The sequence below is a fragment of the Dendropsophus ebraccatus genome, chromosome 4, assembly GCF_027789765.1.
Source record: "Dendropsophus ebraccatus isolate aDenEbr1 chromosome 4, aDenEbr1.pat, whole genome shotgun sequence".
NCBI classification, from domain to species: Eukaryota; Metazoa; Chordata; class Amphibia; order Anura; family Hylidae; genus Dendropsophus; species Dendropsophus ebraccatus.
Window position 1 is genome coordinate 155,129,642 of NC_091457.1, and position 21,053 is coordinate 155,150,694.

A 21,053-nucleotide genomic window follows, 5' to 3' on the forward strand; every position below is an offset into this window, starting at 1 on the left:
GCCCTCCTCTAGTGCAAAAGGCAGCCCAATTTGCATACATAGAAGCTGGTGCATATGGCAGGAACCGGGTGGCAATTAAAAAAGATGGACCTTGCCACCGGGATCTCCATGCCGGCACCAAGCAGGTGATGTTAAAAAAAAAACTTTTTTAAACAAAATCCTTAGTGGTACAATGGAATTTGGGCCAACTGAGCAGGTGAAAAATAGGCCTGCTACTTATAAACTAGAGGTAACAATAGAATTTAATGGGGATCATGCAAATAAACTGGCCAGATTCACAGATTTCTGCAGGACCAGCCAACCATTGAATATTTATGGAGGTTTCCAGACTTTCTCCTAACAGCAGTTGTCAAGAGAAACAAGGATCAAACTGTTGGATTCCAACAAAAAAATGTCACCACCCACAGATGTATGCAGCAGCTTTCTTAACTTCTCCCCATTAAGAATACATGCATGCTTGAGTTGAGAGTGCATGTGTTTGGGGGTCGACAGAGATAATCATCAGCCAGATGGACATTTATAAATATTATATTTATTTGGCTGTTCTTATAGATGTTTTTCTGCATACTTACAGGCAAGCCAGGAGAGCCAGGAGGACCATTGGGGCCAGAAGCACCTGAGATACCCTGGGGGTTAAAAGATGTATTATTAATTATTAGAGATAGGATTTTGAGTTGGAATAACGTCTAGACTAAATTATGAACATTGATAAACGTTAAAACTCTTAAAAGTTAGAAAAATAAATGTATAATAGTGTGGACATACTGAGTCACCCTTGCCTCCAGGAGCTCCCTGTGGACCTGGAAGTCCTCTGTCTCCCTTCTCGCCTTGCTCTCCAGGTGGACCAATAAGACCAATCAAACCAGGATGTCCCTAGAATTAAAGGAATATAAGAAAAGAGTAAGTACAAATAAAATCCATCACATAGCCATTAAAATAATTCCATCACCAAAAAAATATTAACGGTATACTACACAGATGTAGTTACCCAGCATGACCACTACACAATGCATGAAGCCGTATATTGAGATATTGATGACCTATCTTAACGAGAGGCCATTGTTAAAAATAAAATAAAATAAAAAAGTCCTAGAAACCGCTTGTATCTTTATCAGTTAGGGGATTTACTGTAGATGCAATTATTTTACTAACTGTTAAAATTTCTCAGTTATATTATACAGTTAGAAATTCAGAAATTCAAGTCCACAAATTGAGACAGTAGGGAATTGATAATACATGGAAAATAACTTACCTTTTCACCCTTTGTACCAGGATCACCTTTCAGACCAGGAAGTCCTGGGGGACCCTGAATAAAACAAGTAAACACTGTAACATCTGCTCAGAACGCAGAGAAGAAACTATGAAGTAAACTGACTGAACAATGAAAGTAATTATTTTAGTATTTAAAATATAAATATAGATAATTCAATAAATTAAATTCAAATAAATAAATACAATTTGCATTGAATATTTAACAAATAACAGATCCTTAAAGAAATAGTCTTGTGACAATGTTAAATACATCTCCTAAAAACCTACATTAAAGAGAATTGGTTTCCTATGTTTCTTTTTCTAATATAATTAGATAAACTTATAAATATTTTAATCTGTTGTTTTTTTATATAGATATTTAAATATATATATGTGTATATATATGTATGTATGTATATATATAACATGAGTATTGAAGCTGCCATCTTAAGATACTCCATAGCAGCCACATGGACCATAGGAATGTGTAGTCTGAAGATGACTCATTGACTACTATGGAAGAGTGTTGTGGGCATGCTCTGGGACCTGTACATAGTTCATGGTCAGCGGTAGGAGGCAAGCTGTGACCGTTACTTCTGCTACTTATTTATTAGTGCATCATTTCACTGTGATCTTGCCTGTGATGATAAAGAGGAGATTACTGAAGGGTTTTCTATACAGGAATTCTCAGCTCATTGTTAGGCTTAGTGGCCAGAATGAAAACTGCATGATTGTTTTATAACAATACAGATAGTGAAATGAAAAATTATATAATGTAAAAGATGACCAGGTCAACTAACTATAATGTAACTGAACTAAATGTCTCTAACTAAATGCTTTCAGACAGGAAAATCATGGAAATCTTCATGCACTATATCTTTACTATGGGTCATCAGTAAGAACTTATTTTGTTTACTTACCATTGGACCTGGAGGTCCGTCCTGTCCTGGAGCACCGGGAAGACCTTGTTCTCCCTAAACAAAAATAGACAAATAAATACACCAATAAAGTAAAAGCCTAATATAAAATATTTAAGAATATGAAAATCATTAGATTATCTTACTATGTATAATAAAACAATGGGACCGATATGGTTTATATGGTGGTTAACTCACCACAGGCCCTGGAATTCCTCTCAGACCTTCAGGACCTGGTTTTCCTGCTGTTCCCTGGGGTCCTACTGGCCCTGTCTTTCCTGGAGGTCCTTCAGCACCAGCTTCACCCTTGGGGAAACAATTTTATATATTATATAATTTTATATTATATATATTATATAAGAAACTCTATGCTTGTTCTGTTCTTAAGGAATAAAAAGATGGAGTATTGCTCAATGTACGTTGTTCTCACCTTTGCACCTTTCTCTCCTTGTCTGCCTTCTGCACCAGCAGCTCCAGGAGGTCCCTGGGATAAAGATATAATGGGATTTAGAGGAAAATTATGGCCATTTTAGGCTACGGACTATGACCACACAAGGTTCCCTAAAGGGATATTGTTTTATGTATATGTTTAAATTTGTAGATAACTAACTTTATTGCCGACAATTGTTGTCTTCCTGTATTTGTTACTTACTCAACACATAGTGAAATAAAAATTCTATTATACCCAACCATAATCATCCATCTCAGAGTGCTGCCTTAGCCATGATTGTTTAGATCTCAGTCAAAGGTCATGGGCACATTCCGAGATACTAAACTCACCCTCTTGCCAGGTGGACCTGGTGGTCCTGCTTCTCCGGATGGCCCAGGAGGTCCCTGTAATGATAGCAAAGCAATGGTTATCCACCAATGTAGGGTTAATATCAAGTAGATATATACATCTAGAAGAATATGTCATAAATTAAAGATTTATAGAATGGATGAACAAAATATAGATGAGTCCACCCTTAACGACTACCCTTAACCAATTGCTTAGAAGACTTCAATTTCTTTTGATAAAAATTGAATACAATATGATGACATGTTGGCTAAACCCTTAACAGGCTGCAATCTATATATGTATTCCAATAATTCAAATTAAAACCATTATGTTCCCACATTTAGACACATATAGCATAGACAACACCCAACAGAGTATCATCCGGATAGGAAGGGCACAGTTATAATGAAATTTAGAAAAGCAAAATAGGAATATAATACTTACGGGCTGGCCTGGTTCACCGTCTTCACCTTTGTCACCAGGTCCTCCATCTTGACCCTTTTAGAGAACATTAAAGAAAAGTTATACAGAAAGTTTAGAGAACATTGTAATATCGTTCCTATTTGGCATCCTGCATATATATATATATATATATATATATATATATATATATATATATATATATATCGGGGCACATCTTGCCCCATGATGTTTATATCAGTGTTTACATACGTATTGAGCAGTATTTTTGGCTGCAAACCTTTCAGCTGAAAAATGGAGATCAAACTTATGATACTTACACTTGGACCAGGTTCTCCGGGAGGGCCAGGATCTCCAGGGAAGCCAACGGGACCCTAAATATTTTGGAAGCGAGAGTAGACATTGTGAGTATCATATCTATTCAAAACATGAAAATAGTAAAAATGGAATGGTTCTCTTACGGGATTTCCTTTGGGACCGTCATCTCCTGGTGGACCTTTGGGGCCAGCAGGTCCTGCAGCTCCTGGAGGTCCAGCTTCTCCCTTTTCTCCTCTCTCACCTTTAGGGCCCTACAGATACATGTAAATACATACATATGGATGGCTGAATATATAGTATAAAGCCCATTTTACATAGGCCAATTATCGGTAAAGAGCTTTGCTAGAAATGTCCTTTAGCCGATAATCGTCCCACGTAAAAGTGATCATTTGCTGATTACATCTTTTGTGCAGCAGAAAAATCTATTGCTATTGGTCACTCATCTTCCATTGTAAACAAGGGTTGTTTGGATGATACCAATGAGCGACTGTTTGAGTGGCCAGGCCTTGTGATTAACCATGCCTTGCACTGCAAACGAGTACCGATCTCATTGATTGTCTCTCCCTTGTATCCTTGCACGGCCCCATATCGGGCCTCGTAAAAAGACCTTTAGATTTCAGAAAGCCTTTGTAGGGTTATAAGAAGATTAAGTCCTTTGTAACAATTTTTATAAACTGACTGAAACCGTATTTTTACTATTGTTCAGATTATAAAAAAAACCCAGAAGCTTTGAAATCCTTGTACGGTCTTTATTTAATGAATCTATGTCATCCCTCAATTCCCTAGGCTAATTTCTCTTTAGCTCTGTTCTTTGCTTGCAATGCAATTCTTAATCTGCCAGACTGCTAAAGGGAAGTAGCCAATATGCTTGAGTAAAGAGACATGATGGTAAGATACCGATAAATTAGACAGTCACATTAGGAAAAATGAATTGTACTTATGAGGTCTAACACAAGACGTGTCTTTTTAGGTTACTGTAATTCTATTAATAGATTCACATTTCCTTAAGGGAAGAAGAGATAAAATCACTTTGTCCCGATGCAAAGTTTTGAATTCATTGTAAATCTTTTAAAGATATATATATATATATATATATATATATATATATATATATATATATATATCTTTAAAAGATTTACAATGAATTCAAAACTTTGCATATATTTGCATATATTTTAAATCCTTGCGGATATTATGCATTCATGAAGTTTTTACATAATATACTGTGGGTGTTAAGTGATGATTGGTGGGTGCAACTGGTCGTGGTGATGGGGTCCTATATCCTTACTGTTTGAATGGAGCATCCATTGAGCATGCACACTCAAGTCTACAAGACTAAAAAAGATAATGAAGTACAGAGTTCGGCTATCTCTGGCAGCATTAAGTTTCATTGTAACGATAGCGTTCATGCTCAACTGCTACTACGCTCAACTGAGATACACTTATCACCTATTTTGTGACTGGCAATAAGCTTTAATTATAGTAACCTAGTTAATAAGATTGAAAGTAGACAAGAGTCCATCAGGTTCTACCTAGAGAAACCCTACTGCGCTGATCCAAAAACCCTTATGAGTCAGATGACAATTGCCCCATCACAGGGAGAACATTCCTTCCCGACTCCAATGGCAATTAAAATAATCCCTGGATCAATAAATCCTTGGGATAACCACTTTAATGGTTTGGGGTTGTATGTGGATAAAGACTAGTCAACAGCAGTGCATTATATGGGTTGTCCACATTCTTATCAATTACGATTCATTATAATAATGGTTTGTCTTGTGAAAGGTTACCGATTGATAATTAGTTTTTGACTTTTCCCTTTCACTTTTGAAAACTGGTGAGAATAGTGGTTGGTTTAAGCAGAGACGTGGCTGTCACATTTCTAACAAATGTCTCAAGATTAGAGATGAGCGCATTTGATCATTCGGCATTTGATTACCGGTGGCTGAAGAAGTTGGATGAAGCTCTTGGGAGTCCTGAAAAACATGGATACCGCCTATGGTTTATGACTGTATTCATGTTTTCCAGAATCCATAGGGTCAGCCACCGGTATTCAAATCCCGAACGTTTGAACTTGAGCATGCTCCAGTTGTGCTCCAGTTAGCACAGATCTCTGCCTGTTAATTCCCTTTTAATTTTTGTTAGACCTAAGAAGATGCATTACCTTTATTTAGGAAGCATACATCTAATACATTCACTCCAGTCCTAATAAGTGAGTTAGCCCCCAGTTACTTTTACAATGGAAATGAGGAAAACTTGCTATTCATGTAGATTTTTGGCAGCAATTTAGTCCCTAAAGTATTGAGGGTCTTATGCAACATGCTGGTTCTACTGTTGTCGGCCACGGAACAAACTGAGAAACATCTGCCACAGGCGCTGACATTCTACCAATAGACATTTAACCATACACATATCAATCAATTCCTGAATTTAGGGATAAAACTATAGAGGAGCTATATTGCAGAAGAACTTACGCCAACGCCAGCTTCTCCAGGTGGTCCTGGGTTTCCAGCTTCACCGGGTTCACCCTAAAATAAAAAAAATAAAAAAAACATAGATGTTCATTCACACATTCAATAGTTTTGTACAACCATATATGATATCCACAAAAAGATTCATCAGTATTGCATCCGTATTTTCTCTTGATCAACAAAGAAGAGGAAGGTGATAAGAGGAAGGAAGTTAAATAAGTTGGAATGGTTTAAAATGATTACTCCTCCTTATATTTTTCCAGATTTGCAGAGGTGCCGTTTCCTTTCGTAAAAAGTAAGGTGTTTTTTGGCCAATTGATAGACGTCTTTTTGGATGTCCGTCATTATTTGGAGGCCAAATAATGTCCGTTATTTTAAAATTATGGACGTCATTGCAAAACAGCAGACGTTATTTGACCTCAAAATGACGGATGTCCAAAAAGACGGCAGTTGAACGGCCCAAAAACAAACAAAGAACAGTGTGAGTCTAACAATGATGCTTGACAAATAAATCTTAATCCGGTATGTCCGGTTTCTATATTCCATGCTTGCACTTTTTTTCAGTCGCAGATTGATTGAACCCTTTGGTGTTTTTAATCTAACAACAATATTTTTCATTTATTAAATTGGAGAAACTTAAATTTATCTGTCATTTTACGACTCTAAAGAGTATGAACTAACTTTGTCTTTTTATAAAAAACTTAAGGAAAAGTCAAGGGTTGCCCCTTATTTCACCTTCGGCAGAACATCATCACGGCGTGAACACGGCTCATGGAGAAGCATACGCCGTCATTCAAATATATGCAAAACATGAAATGTTCATTTTAAGAACAAACATTTTACACAGCTCTGCAGGGAGATTTAGGCTTGAAATCCAGAGCACACATTAAGCCTCATGCCATTATTTTTCTAGCTCACTGGACTGATAAATATAACCAGAAATAGCAATTTAGCATTAAAATGTTACGAACTCCGTAAGGCCCAGATGGGGATTTGGAAGTCAACCAGTGGTGTTTGTGGCCAGATGTTCAAAGAATAATCTATACACTGACCACACAGTATAGGAAATTCTTTCATAGACTGGCATACATTATTAAATTATTATATTGCAAGGCTCGGTATGATATATATTTGACTAAAATTAATAAGACTGCATAGTCATGAATTGTAAAAATGTGAGTGTGTGGATCTTACCTTAAGTATTGTTTTTATTATTATTATTATTATTATTATTATTATTATTATTATTATTATTATCATATGCTATGAATAATTTTTCTATGGGGATTTGCTGCTGCTCTGGACAGTTCCTGACATGGACAGAGGTGGCAGAAGAGAGAAGTGTGTCAGACTGGAAAGAATACATCACTTCCTGCAGGACATATAGCAGCTGATAAATACTGGAAGACGAGATTTTTCAATAGAAGTAAATTACAAATCTATATAACTTTCTGACATCAGTTGATAACAAAAAAGATTTTCCCCAGAGTACCCCTATACATAATGTGATTATTTTTTTTACATTGGTATTATTATCTAAATAATAATAATAATAATAATAACAACGATAATAATAATAAATAGCTGCTCTGTATGTGAGGGTCATATTCCAGCGGGCCCAGCCCATCCCTGTATTTTTAGTGTAGTAATGTGCTTCTTTAAAGTAAAAAATTAGCCAGCACACACTGTACAGAATAACGTCCGTATTAGATTACAATCATCAAAATAATGAACATGCTCATCTATTACCTTTTTTTTTTTTGCAAAATATGGCTTTTTTGTTGTTGTTGTTGTTTTTGCTTTTTTACCTGTCCACTTTTTTTTCACAGAAAATTACAGCCGTATTTTGGTATTATTTTACTGTGTGTGTGACATCCTTAGGACCCTATTCCACGGGACGATTATTGTTCACATAATCGTTAACGATAAACGATCCAAACGACCGCTATTATGAAAGACCTGAAATCATTCACCCATTTACATGGAAAAATAATCGTTACTTACGATCGTTCTTGCGGTCGTCTTGTCGTCGCTATTGCGTTCGTCACTATTGCGAACGACCGAACGACTTCTTATTCAATGCGAACGATTTGCGAACGAGCAACGATAAAGATAGGTCCAGGTCTTATTAAACGATCAACGATTTCTTATTCGGTCGTTAGTCGTTAACTGCTATTCAATCGAACCATTATCGTTCAGATTCGAACGATTTAACGATAATCTGAACGATAATTGTCCGGTGGAATGGGGCCCTTACACTATAGTACTGGTCTCACCATAGGTGCAGAGGGACCCTTTAGACCTTAACAGACTCCTGGGCTCCAGTGTTATTGCCACCTCTGCACCTTCTATAGTGACATCCCTGGATCACAGAGTGACAACCATTGCATCTAGCAGAGACATAGAAAAACCTAGAAAAGTGCTATCTTAATAGATACTTCTGGTGCCAGATGACTATAAGTTCAATGTAAACCCATTATAGCCTGCCGAAAGGGAAATGAGTTTTTCTTGCGAATACGGTAAATGAATGGCGATCTATTTGCTGACGCTAGGTAAGGAGCGCCACTTCCGTGCCATAGACATGGCTGCTGACATCTGAGTGATGGAGAGGAGGTAAAAGCATTTCATTTTGCTGATATAATAAATATTCTATATTGTGAGTGATGCCTCTGCAGGGTTTTTGTATGCAAAAGAGCGCCTCTCAGACACGCCGACTACACGGCCTTGTTGCTATTTTCAGTATTCACTGAAATAGAAACAGTGATGTATGGCCTATAATAAATATGGAAATAACACAATTCCTTCACAGGTGTCAACAACGGCTCGGAATACATTAGCGGAGCCCACACACAATGAATAACTTTAAGTGGTTTACCGTTCCGAGACCCTCTCGTAACTCTATTTTAGAATGAAACGTTTTCTGAATATTTTCTGAATATTGAAAATTATGAAGAGCGCAAGGTCGGTTAATGTCAATTCAAGGTTACTCAGGCGGGGTACTTAATACTAACACCAGACAGAGCACCTTGGCCATTGCTCCAACGGCGCTCTCCAAAAGTCGTGGTTAAGAGAGCAGATAAAAATAAGGTGTCATTACGGGCTCATAATATTATGGGGAGCTTAAAAGGGAACTGAACACAAACCTGATTTGTAATTTACTCCTCTTTAAATATCTCAAGTCTTCCAGTAATTATCAGCTGATGTATGTCCTGCAGGAAATGGTGTATTCTTTCCAGTCTGACCTCTGACCTCTTTCCAGTGCTCTCTTCTGCCACCTCTGTCCATGTAAGGAACTGTCCAAAGCAGGAAAGGTTTTCTATGGGGATTTGCTACTGCTCTGTTCCTGCTACAGTTCCTGACATGGACAGAGATGTCAGAATACAGCGCTGTGTCAGACTGAAAAGAAAACAGAACTTCCTGCAGGACATACAGTGGTACCTTGGTTTAAGAGTAACTTGGTTTAAGAGCGTTTTGGTTTAAGAGCTCATAGTTTTTCAAAATTGTGACTTGGTTTGAGAGCATTGCTTTGGTTTAAGGGCTCCCTGTACTGGGTGGGAGCGCAAGTGGAGGAGGGGTATGGTCTGCATAGCGGGGTCTACAGCCCTGTATTCTGACCCAGGAAGTCTCCCTCACCTTCCAAATCATAGCAGATCCACTTCAGGCTGGGGCTTGCATCAGGGGACAGGACCGTGGAGGTAATCTCTCCATAGCTGTAACCCCTCTCTCCCCGGACAGAGAGCGCTGCATGTATGTGCCCACATCTGCCCTGCTCATTCCTTCATGCTCCCTGCAGTCTCTGTCCGCCCTTGTGTTTCCCATCCTCTCCATTACTGTACAGTAACTTATAATATCACATATTCTGCTGTTTCTAAATGTTTGTTTCATCTGTTCTACATGTTATTGAGAATAATAAATTATTTTTGGGGTGTGGAACCAATTGTTTGCATTTCTATGATTTCTTATGGGAATTTTTTTTTATTTAAGAGTGGATTTGGATTACAAGCGCGGCCCCGGAACCAATTATACTCCTAATCCAAGGCACCACTTTATAACTTTTTTGAAGAAATACCCAGAAAAGTGCATTTTAATAGATTCTTCTGGTTCCAAAGATTTTCAAAAGCAGGAGTCCCTACTCCTGTACAACGAACAGTCAGGAAGCAAGTGGCAATGCTGTATGCATTACTATTTGCACTCAATACGTTCTGTGGGTTTGGGCTTCTGCTTTTGACAAGGATCTCTTCTCCTGTATATACTTACCATGGTGTTTTATGCTGATAGTATAGACTGCCATAGAAAGTATGTACAGAAGCAGGGATTCCTTTAAATGACAGAAGTCCCTGCACCTTTATGCTGAATGTTCCAGGGGTAAGCAGGAATGCTGAATGCTTTGCTCCCTATCCTCTCTAATACATTTGGTGGGTAAGATGCTCTGCGCCAGGACAAGAGATGGTGGACAGCTGTTCAGTGTGCTGTGCAGGAGCAGGGACTCCTGCCTTTAATAGAAGTCCCTGCTCTGCTGTCCTAGTCAAGTGAATTGGACCCAGAACTACTTTTAGGAGATCCACTCTTTTTATGACGTGGGAGGGAGAGAAGAAACTGGCAGTCACTATGGCCATAGGGAAGATATGCCACCACTGGAGGTGTCCAGCTGCAGATTTCTCCCCTCTGCTTATTAGTAGTGTTGAGCTGATCTGTCAAAATGCTCGAGTTTGGCAACTGGAACGCTCAGCCTTTGATTACTGGTGGCTGCAGAAATTGGATGCCTCCCTAGCGCTGCCGGTAAAACATTGACATGACCATAGGTTGTAGCCATGCTTTACTGGAAGCCCTAGGGCAGCATCCAATTTCTGCAGCCACCAGTAATCAAATGCCGAGCGTTCCAGTTGCCAAACTCAAACATTTTGACAGATCAGCTCAACACTACTCATTAGTAAGATGTATACTCAGCTACGTTGAGTATACATGTGTATAGAGAAGTGGGAAGTCAAGGCGTAGGCCAAGTGGGGCATACAGCAGGCGTTCTCCCTTGCATATGTCCCTGCTGCAAGTTTGCTTTTATACAAATGTCATAGCATAGATGGCAAACTAGGTTACTTTTAAATGATAACGTAGTTGTTGAAGTCTAATATTTCTGCTGTACTGAAACTTTTTGAATATCTGTAATATATTATGCATTCATCTTTGGGTCTATGTTCTATTAGGACTTGTCCTGGACTGGTAAAGGCACATCTAGTATACTGGCATGCATGCACTGTTTAGCAAACAACCAATTACCTAGGCTCATTTACTGTATATATTAACCTCATTGTCGCTATCATTTACACGGAACCATCTACGCTATTTAATTAACAATTAAGCCATAATTATTCTCCATTATTTGCATAGGACATGGACGATAATTTCACCTATTACTTAGTAGCTGCACTGGCCACTTCATTTTATATTGTTACCAGATTTATATAGTAGTTTTACTTCTTTTTATTACTTATAAACAGAAAAAAACATGGCGGCTTTCTTCCAGAAACAGCTCCACACCTACAGGTAATAAGTATCTGTCATTTAGAAAACTTCTGACATGTCAGACAGGTATATAAAATGTTTTGATGGCTCCGGGTTTACACAGTGTTTAGACCTTGACAGATCTCAATGGCTCTTTAGATGTTTCCGGCTGACCACAATCTTTGTCCAGCTGCCGCTGATGGGCTAAATAGACTTATGGGAGGGTTTATGAAAAATCCGGAAGACATGTGCGCCAGGAAGAAGGTGCAGATTCGCCTCTTCTCCCTGGCATACTCCTCCCGTTTCCCCACTTGCCTGATGGGCGGGCAGGGAGTGGCACTGCGGGGAGGAGTGGCCGCCTCCTGTGCCTCATTTAATATGTATCCTGCTTAAATCATGATCCATGGTATGCCCGATGCAGGATTGTGAGACTCTTATTGAATTCGGCCAGGGAAAGGGGGTGGGGCCTAATTTAAGACCGGCCTACCAAATCCGTCATTGACTATATTTGGATTTGATGGCCATGAGTACTAGCGATTGTACGCAGTATTGTATACAGCATTGCCCATTACCTTTGAGCCGGTCTACACTGTATGCCTTACTGCCACTTACAGGGTTCCTGGTGCAAGGAATGTGAGTAGTATTACATATATTATCCCTGCATTACCCCAGGGGCACAACTCAGTCACTGGGTAGGCACCATTAACCACACTGCTTCATAAATGCAGGAGCAGGGACTCCCGTCTTTGATAGAGGTTGCTATTTATTTTTATTATCATTTATTTATTAATGCTCAAATTCATTATTTATTACTATAACTATTAATTACTATTATTTATTAATACTCCTTTTTTATTATTATTATTATTATTATTATTATTATTATTATTATTATTATAAAAAACATTTTTAATTAATTTTATAAGTTCTAAATTTATTTGCTCATGTTTAGCTACGTCTGGTATTGCACTTTGGATTAGGATGATCGTGAGATAAACAACCAATGGACACCGATTAAGCTATGCAGCCAAAGAGCAGCTTCAATGAAACAAGGGTCATGTCACAACAGGAAAGTTATTATGACTCGATCGTCACTAGTAGAGATGAAGAAATATAACTGTCATATTTGTTTTTAAATCAGGTGTTCTGTGATTGTCCATGTAAATAATCTACAGGAACAGGGACTCCTATCAAAGATAGGAGTCCCTGCTCCTGTGCTGTGCTGGGAGTGGCTGGACCAGGTGCAGAGCTTCCGACATTGCCGCTCACCTCTAGATGACATTGTGTACAGGAACAGGTGAGAAATGAATCCAAAATTAATCACAAAAAGTTTGGATTCTAACAAAACCAAAAAAAAAAATAGAATTTTTTTTTTTTTACCAAATCCAATTCACTTATACCCAGTCACCAGAAATCTATTTCCAATGGGTTGTGGCCACTTATTGATGATACGGGCTGAGTAATATTGCAATCTTTGGCCATGAAACATGTGTCGCAGCCAAGTTGGCTTTGTAGCCCTATTGTAAATAGTCTGGTAGTGTATCAGTCCAAGGAAGAAACTTTTTATTGTCTACGCTTCTGCTTTGGTTGGCATGGTTATCTATTTGGTTGGTTTTTGGGGTATGGGTATATGCACGCTGAGCAAATGTGGCAGATACCTCCGCCAGGATTCTGCCGCTAGTCCCTACGCGCTCCTTGCTTGGCTCTCCAGCCGTCCCATAGACTCCATTCTATGGTCAGGCGGATTCTGCTGTCTGCCCAAAGAATTGACATGTCAATTCTTTGGGCGGACACTGCAATCTGCCTGAGCCGCCTGAATCCTATGTAACGGGTGGAACTTTAAGTGTGAGCGTGGGGGATGACGGAATCCTCGCAGAGTTATCCTCCACATTTACTCAGTGTGCATATACCCTTACCCTGAATAAAGTAATTATCATGTCATACATTGAAGTCTGTCTCTGTTCAGACAGGGCCAATATCCAGGAGCATAAGGAAGAGTTATACCTTAATAATAGACATCTCTGTAATATGTATGTTTCCCGATAGCCTACGCTCAGTCTTGATATTTGAAGATAATAGAATCCCTTAAACAAGCCGCCGTGTAGCCGACTTAGCTGTCTGACATGTTTAGTGTCACAGACGACTAATATAGTAAAAGCTGAAGCCGAAGTCTTTTCATTCATGGGTTAACACAAATGTATATCAGTATGTAGAGAACCAGGACAAGTAATAAGATTCTAGCGATACGAAATGTACCGATCATTTAGTGCAATAACAAAGGGGCTCGATGCTGTCCCGATAGCTCAATGTTTGTGGATCTGACGTGAACAGGCATTGTAATGCTTCTGAGATTACAAAGGCTGCACGGAAGATGTAAAAAAAAAAAAAAAAAGATTCCATCGCTAGTTCGATTTTCGTCTACACAAAAACAATCCATAAAAATATTTCTACTTGGAGATGATAAACCCGCAGAGCGTCTGGCTGATAGGAGAGCGCACTTCCTCAGGAATACAAGTCTGCATTTGTCTGATTTAAGATGACAGCTATTATTATACAATAAGTCTGTATGCAAACACTGCAGGCAGAAGCCTTTTAATGTATGGGAACTCTAGAGGAGTGGGTAAAAGCTCCGGAGACACAATGTTCCCATATCACGAGGTACGGAGAAGCATAAAAATCTGATTTCTTTTTTATACTGCAGTCCTGTGATAATATTAATATTTTTTTAAAAGCTGAATTATTTGCATATTTCCTTATGTTTTAGTTATAATTTTTCAGAAATGTTTTGGCATTGTACCACTGGGACAGGTATAGATGTGTCCATGCTTACCTTTCCTTGGATTTAGTTTAAGGAGTATCCCAGTGAAAATATTTTCAAATTAAATGGTGCCAAAAAGTTATACAGGTTTCTAAATGATTTCTAATCAAAAAACTAAATCCTACCAGTACGTATCAGCTGCTGTATGTCCTGCAGGAAGTGGTGTATACTCTCCAGTGTGAGACAGTGCCACCTATGTCCATGTCAGGAACTGTCCAGAGCAGCAGAAAATCTCCATAGAAAACCTCTCCTGCTCTGGACAGTTCCTGACATGAACAGAGGTGGCAGCAGAGATCACTGTGTCAGACTGGAGAGAATACACCACTTCCTGCAGGACATACATCAGCTGATAGATACTGGTAGGGCTGAGATTTTTTAATAGAAGCAACTTACAAATTTGTATAACTTTCTGACATTGGTTGATTAAAAAAAAAAAAAAATTTCTTCCACCGGAGTACCCCTTTAAGGACAAAGCCAATACATCATTGCAACATACCTACAAAACCTTTAACAACCTGCAATACACATCACAACCACTAGCATAACACAAACAATAGCACTGCATAGATCAGTGAGATTGGTGCTCTGCTAATAGAGTCTGCTGAGCCAGACTCTATTGGCAGAAACTCCTCAGCAATGAAGGAAGATATGTATAGACCTCTGACTGCTGAAGTAACCGACCAGCACCCCGCAATCATGTTGCAGGGGTGTTGATTAGACATCGCAGCACTTTTCATTTAGCCATTTCAGTTCTCCGATAATTTGACATTGTGACATTGAAATAGTTAAATGACTGACACCAGCGGGATAGCTGATGTCAGTCATTAGCATGAGGTGTTTGCTGCCCATAGCTGTGTATGGAGTGGGCTCAGCTCCAGAGTCCGCTCACTTCACCCCTTAATGTCAGCCAAAGTATATACCCATATGGCTGATGTTAAGGTTTTAAAGAGCTTCTCTTACAAAGAGGAAGAAAGAAAGTTTCTTTGGCCTACCTTCTCACCAACACCGCCAGGAGAGCCAATAGACCCAGGTGGACCTTGTGGACCCTGCAAGAAGATAAAAAAACATATAAATTGATAATAAATAAAAAGGGGGAAAAAAAATTAGAATTTAATTCCGTGCCAACTACTTACATCTGCACCATTAGGACCTTGAGGACCTCTGGGACCAGGGGGACCGGGTGGACCCTGTTCAACAGAATCAGAGAGTTAATATATGGTACATCCAGAACTAACAATATAATCACAATGTCTATAAAGAAAAGCAAAATTTATTGTACTCATCTACATCAAATAATGGTGTCTTACCATTGGACCAACGTCACCATTTTCTCCCTTTTCGCCTGGAGGACCGGGAAGACCCTGAAATAGGTAATAGAGAAACATTAGCTTCCACCAAGAAATTTTTTTTCAGATATTTTTGTGTAGTGTTTTAGTTGTTTGGTATTTATTTAGTGCAGAGAAGGGGAACCTTCGTCCCTCCTGCTGTTGCAAAACCACAATTCCCATCATGCCTGCTGGACAGCCAAATGCTGTCCAGGCATGATGGGAATTGTTGTTTTGCAACAGCTGGGAAGTCGATGGTTCCCCAATCCTTATGGTATATGGAATTTGAGTATAGTGACATAAGGGTGTTTTCACATACACATTTTGTCTGGCGTTATTCAAGCAAAAAAGAAAGAAAAAAACACCACAAAAATGGCAATTTGGCGCGTTTTATCTGGCGTTTTTGATTTTATGTATACATTATCTTTTTTGTGGTATAGGCATTTTCGTGTGCTGAACTTTTTTTCCCCCTCTGCCATCACATGACCCAACTGCTGGACTAGAAGGTGACAAAAATGCGAGGGAAAAAAAAAAGCCATACGTACAGCAATGGCATTTTTTAAACAACCAGAACAATCCCATTGAAGTTTATGGGGAAAAAAAAACAAAAACGCCACAGTTTGCTGAAAAAACGCCACACCATCAGCATACAGTGTTTTGGGAAAAAACTGCCAAAGGGCCTCAAAAACACCAGAAAGGACAGTACAACCCCCCCCCCCCCCCCTAAAAAAAAAAAAAAAAAAAAGAAGCCATATCGTAAACTCCCATTGACTTTCAGCTAACATCTGGCGTTTTTGCAAAAAAAAAAAAAAAAAAAAAAAAAGACACCATGGGGATAATCAAACTGGTGTACAGTAAAATTGGTTTAGTGGGGTAACTAATCAGATTCCACCTTTCATTTCTCACAGATCCTTTGGAAAATGAGAGGTGGAATCTGATTGGTTGCTAGGGGCAACTGTTTCACTTTACACTTCCATTGACCACCAGCTAATATCTGGCCGTTGGCGTTTTTAGGCAGTGTGAAGTTGGGATATATATGTATATATATATATATATATATATATATATATATATATATATATAGGTTTATCCTCTAGTACTGTAACCAGAGTGTTAAATACACAGCTAACATAATGTAAACCATCTACTGTATGTCGATCGGGCCTGAAGTGGCGAGCTGCACGCAGCATCTCTACTATATTTCCCTATCAATCCTTCAGCTCCAGCTCCACTAAGGGATACAAATGCCATGTTGGCCGCAGGATGTTGGCGGCTGTAAACGGATGATGAAAACTGTACACAGCAGTTGTAGTGCGAGCATGGTTAATAATTTATGTCCTGCTGGGTCAGACTGATGATATGTGAAGCCGCTTCTGGCAAGACGAGAGGCACATCACTCACTGTCCCCGCCACGCTACCGGCCAGATATTATATGTATAAATGTAAATCTACATCGTGCAGAAAGTGGAATCCATCTTCATCGTGGAGTCAAAATCACATTTATAAAATCTGCTCACAAGAGACAATATTCCGACTTCATCATTGTGTTTTTGGCACAATACCCTGATATTTTCCGAAACCGCATGAGATATTTCTTTGGGGTTAGGGGGATACGGATAAAGTAGGGATGTAGTGAGTGCAAGGAAGAAAAAAAAAAGTTTGTTTTTCTTCCTTATTCTATGAACCGGCTGCCAGATGCCTTTGTTGCCGCTTGTTTGCAAATTTGGAAACCGTTCAGAAAAACCTAGTGATTTATTTTTGACCGGGCTTCAAACAGGTGGCGGAAGGTTTGGCAGAGCCCACGGATGGAGCTGGATTATAAGAGGGGCTATTACTCAGGAACCTCGGCCGAGGAGGGTTATCGCACACCTCTGTAAAACAAGGAGAGCTGTTTATATTGATGAGAAGCAGTCGGTTTATTGAGACTTATTTACGGGCAATGCTCCATGGGAAAAAAGGTATGCAAATTAGCTCTATTCCAGAAGGAATAAAACTTGTGCTGGCTAAAGCAAAGTCTCATAGATAGATAGGAGATAGATAGATAGATAGATAGATAGATAGATAGATAGATAGATAGATAGGAGATAGATAGATAGATAGATAGGAGATAGATAGATAGATAGATAGATAGATAGATAGATAGATAGATAGATAGATAGGAGATACAAAGGTAATAGATAGATAGATAGATAGATAGATAGATAGATAGATAGATAGATAGGAGATAGATAGATAGATAGATAGATAGATAGATAGATAGATAGATAGAAGATACAAAGGTAATAGATAGACAGACAGACACCTCTGGCATCAGCTAATCTCCTTTGGGAATGAATGGATCAGGCAAGTTGAGATGCAACAACCTAATCTTTCTTATACCAACACCTGCCAGTCCGGAAAGTTAGGACAATCCCATATACTGTACATTAGATGGTCAGCTAGGTCATTAGATATTAGGTGTTCCTTGTTAGGCTTTGTTCCCACTTTGGGAACATTTTGGGAAAAGGCAAGCGTATATAAATATTATCTATCTATCTATCTATCTATCTATCTATCTATCTATCTATCTATCTATCTCCTATCTATCTATCTATCTATCTATCTATCTATCTATTTCCTATCTATCTATCTATCTATCTATCTATCTATCTATCTATCTATCTCCTATCTATCTATCTATCTATCTATCTCCTATCTATCTATCTATCTATCTATCTATCTATCTCCTATCTATCTATCTATCTATCTATCTATCTATCTATCTATCTCCTATCTATCTATCTATCTATCTATCTATCTATCTATCTATCTCCTATCTATCTATCTATCTATCTATCTCCTATCTATCTATCTATCTATCTATCTATCTATCTATCTATCAACCTATCTATCTATCTATCTATCTATCTATCTATCTATCTATCTACCTATCTATCTCCTATCTATCTATCTATCTATCTATCTATCTATCTATCTATCTCCTATCTATCTATCTATCTATCTATCTATCTATCTATCTATCTATCTCCTATCTATCTATCTATCTATCTATCTATCTATCTATCTATCTATCTCCTATCTATCTATCTATCTATCTATCTATCTATATCCTATCTATCTATCTATATCCTATCTATCTATCTATCTATCTATCTATCTATCTATCTATCTATCTATCTATCGATACATCCTCCTGCACCTTCTCCCCCCCCCCCATCCAACCCTCCCCCACCTTTTCTCTCCTATGTGCACAGTGCTGAGTAAACCTTGGCCATAAAGCATTACTACCAGGGCAGCTAGCATCACATATATCTCAATATTCAGAAGCTCATATTTATATTTACAGGGAAGAGGCCATTGCCGAAATATCTTCTGCTTTTTCACACGGATCATTATAGAGAACCCGTCCACGTCTCTGTAATAGGAGCCACGGCTAGGCGAGGTATCTTCTGCACGTTCCTCTGTAACATCAGTAACTCTCTGCTTGGAGCACGGTGGCACAAGAATAATCCCTGCCAGCTGGCATGGTCCTGATTACTGAGCTGATGGCCCATTTATTCAGTCTGCCAGGGCTGCTGACTGAGGCTCAGCCAGGCTGATACCCACAGATCTGGGCTGTGCCATCTCCTCATGCACACATTTCATCTGCTAAGGGCATGGGGCACCTCCTGTGTCCCTGTTATATCTTCATCAGATGCCAGAGATGCCGCCACATATTCACTGCTAATGAATATATACATAAACATTCCCGCTGCTCTCTGTTTGCCGAGCAGATTGTCTGGATACTAGGAGGGCTTCCTATTTGTTTCAGTAGAGGGGACAGCCTCCGTATAAGAGCGCAATATGACGGGGGACATTTACAAAGCTGTTAGATATATATACCAGGCTCGCCAAGATTCAATAATTTAGTAGCACTGCAAACTCCCTATTTTCCTGTCCTATATTTCCCTCCTATAAGCTGTTATTATTTATCTCTGGGCTTTTTATGTTTCTTGCCTTAAGTGTTCATAAAAGCTGTAATGTGCGGCTTTTAAGTATTTCAGCGCAGTGTTTCCCATAAAATGACATATTATTGCATTACGACTTCAATTGGTCTGTGGCCTCTTCAAGTAATGTCAGCTCTCAATATAAAGAAGCCGTCAGTGCCGCTGCCTTGGGGTCACCTTTGATTCTATTCTGTCATTTAAACCACATATTCAGGCCCTGACCACCTCCTGCCACCTTCACCTCAAAAACATTTCCAGAGTCTGCTCTTTTCTCAACCCTGACTCCACAAAACTGCTGGTACATGCTCTTATCTCCCGCTCGGATTACTGTAACATCCTTCTCTCTAGCCGTCCATCAACCCTTGCTCCCTTCCAGTCTATCCATAAAGAGGTGCTCCAAGCTGCGGTTACTTTTATTGTATGGCCGGGAAAGGGGTGGATATAGAGGCCGCCGGTCACTTACCTCCCCGGTTCCAGCACCGGGTCCCCGATCGCACCGCCCCGTTCTTCCGCCCCGCTGCCCCTTCCTGGTCTGAGCTGCGGCTTTAGATGTGATGTCTCAAGGCAGCTCAGCTATTCAACGGCTGAGGCGGGACCCTGCTACGACCGCTGAATGGCTGAGCTGCCTTGAGATGTCATGTCTCAAGCCACAGCTCAGACCAGGAAGCGGCGTCCGGACAGGAGAAATAACCCCAGCCCGGAGTACCCCTTTAACTTTGCTGCCTAAGTAATCCACCTCTCCCCTCGCTCTGCCTCTCCTCTCTGCCAATCCCTTCACTGGCTCCCCATTGCCCAAAGAATCCATTTTAAATTGCTGACCATGAAATATAAACCCATCCACAACCCGGCCCCTCCGTATATCTCTGACCTGATATCCTGCTACCGTCCCTCAGGTAACCTCCAATCCTCCCTTGACCTCTGATAAAGCTCCCTCTTGTTCGTACCTCACACAAAGCTCCGAGCCTCCCCTATACTCTGGAACTAATCACGATACATCCGGCTCTTGCCCACCTTCAAGACCTTCAAGAGCAACCTGAAAAGCCATCTCTTTACACTAGATTACTAGGCGCTGCAAGCTCTAAAACAGGGTTTCTCAACTCCAGTCCTCAAGGGCAACCAACAGACTAGGATTTGGGGGTATCCCATATAAAGAACAGCTGTGGAGATACCTGATGAACTGAGTACCATAATGTCACCTGAATTCTTTAAAACATGACCTGTTGGTGGTCCTTGAGGACTAGAGTTGGGGAACACTGTTCTAAACAACACA

The 21,053-nt window shown here is 39.5% G+C and overlaps 1 protein-coding gene across 6 annotated transcripts in view; it reads right to left on the reverse strand.

Moving 5' to 3' along the window:
• The window catches only part of COL11A1 (collagen type XI alpha 1 chain), a 177,148-nt gene that overhangs the window by 10,871 nt on the left and 145,224 nt on the right, over positions 1-21,053 (reverse strand). For all 6 annotated transcript variants that reach the window (XM_069967525.1, XM_069967526.1, XM_069967523.1 and 3 more), the window contains 14 exons: positions 15,780-15,833; positions 15,606-15,659; positions 15,465-15,518; positions 6,159-6,212; positions 3,828-3,935; positions 3,687-3,740; positions 3,391-3,444; positions 2,949-3,002; positions 2,599-2,652; positions 2,367-2,474; positions 2,172-2,225; positions 1,253-1,306; positions 766-873; positions 573-626 (listed from right to left, as the gene is read on the reverse strand). In XM_069967525.1, coding sequence (XP_069823626.1) covers positions 573-626; positions 766-873; positions 1,253-1,306; positions 2,172-2,225; positions 2,367-2,474; positions 2,599-2,652; positions 2,949-3,002; positions 3,391-3,444; positions 3,687-3,740; positions 3,828-3,935; positions 6,159-6,212; positions 15,465-15,518; positions 15,606-15,659; positions 15,780-15,833 — 918 coding nt within the window. The remainder of the gene's footprint in view (positions 1-572; positions 627-765; positions 874-1,252; positions 1,307-2,171; positions 2,226-2,366; positions 2,475-2,598; positions 2,653-2,948; positions 3,003-3,390; positions 3,445-3,686; positions 3,741-3,827; positions 3,936-6,158; positions 6,213-15,464; positions 15,519-15,605; positions 15,660-15,779; positions 15,834-21,053) is intronic.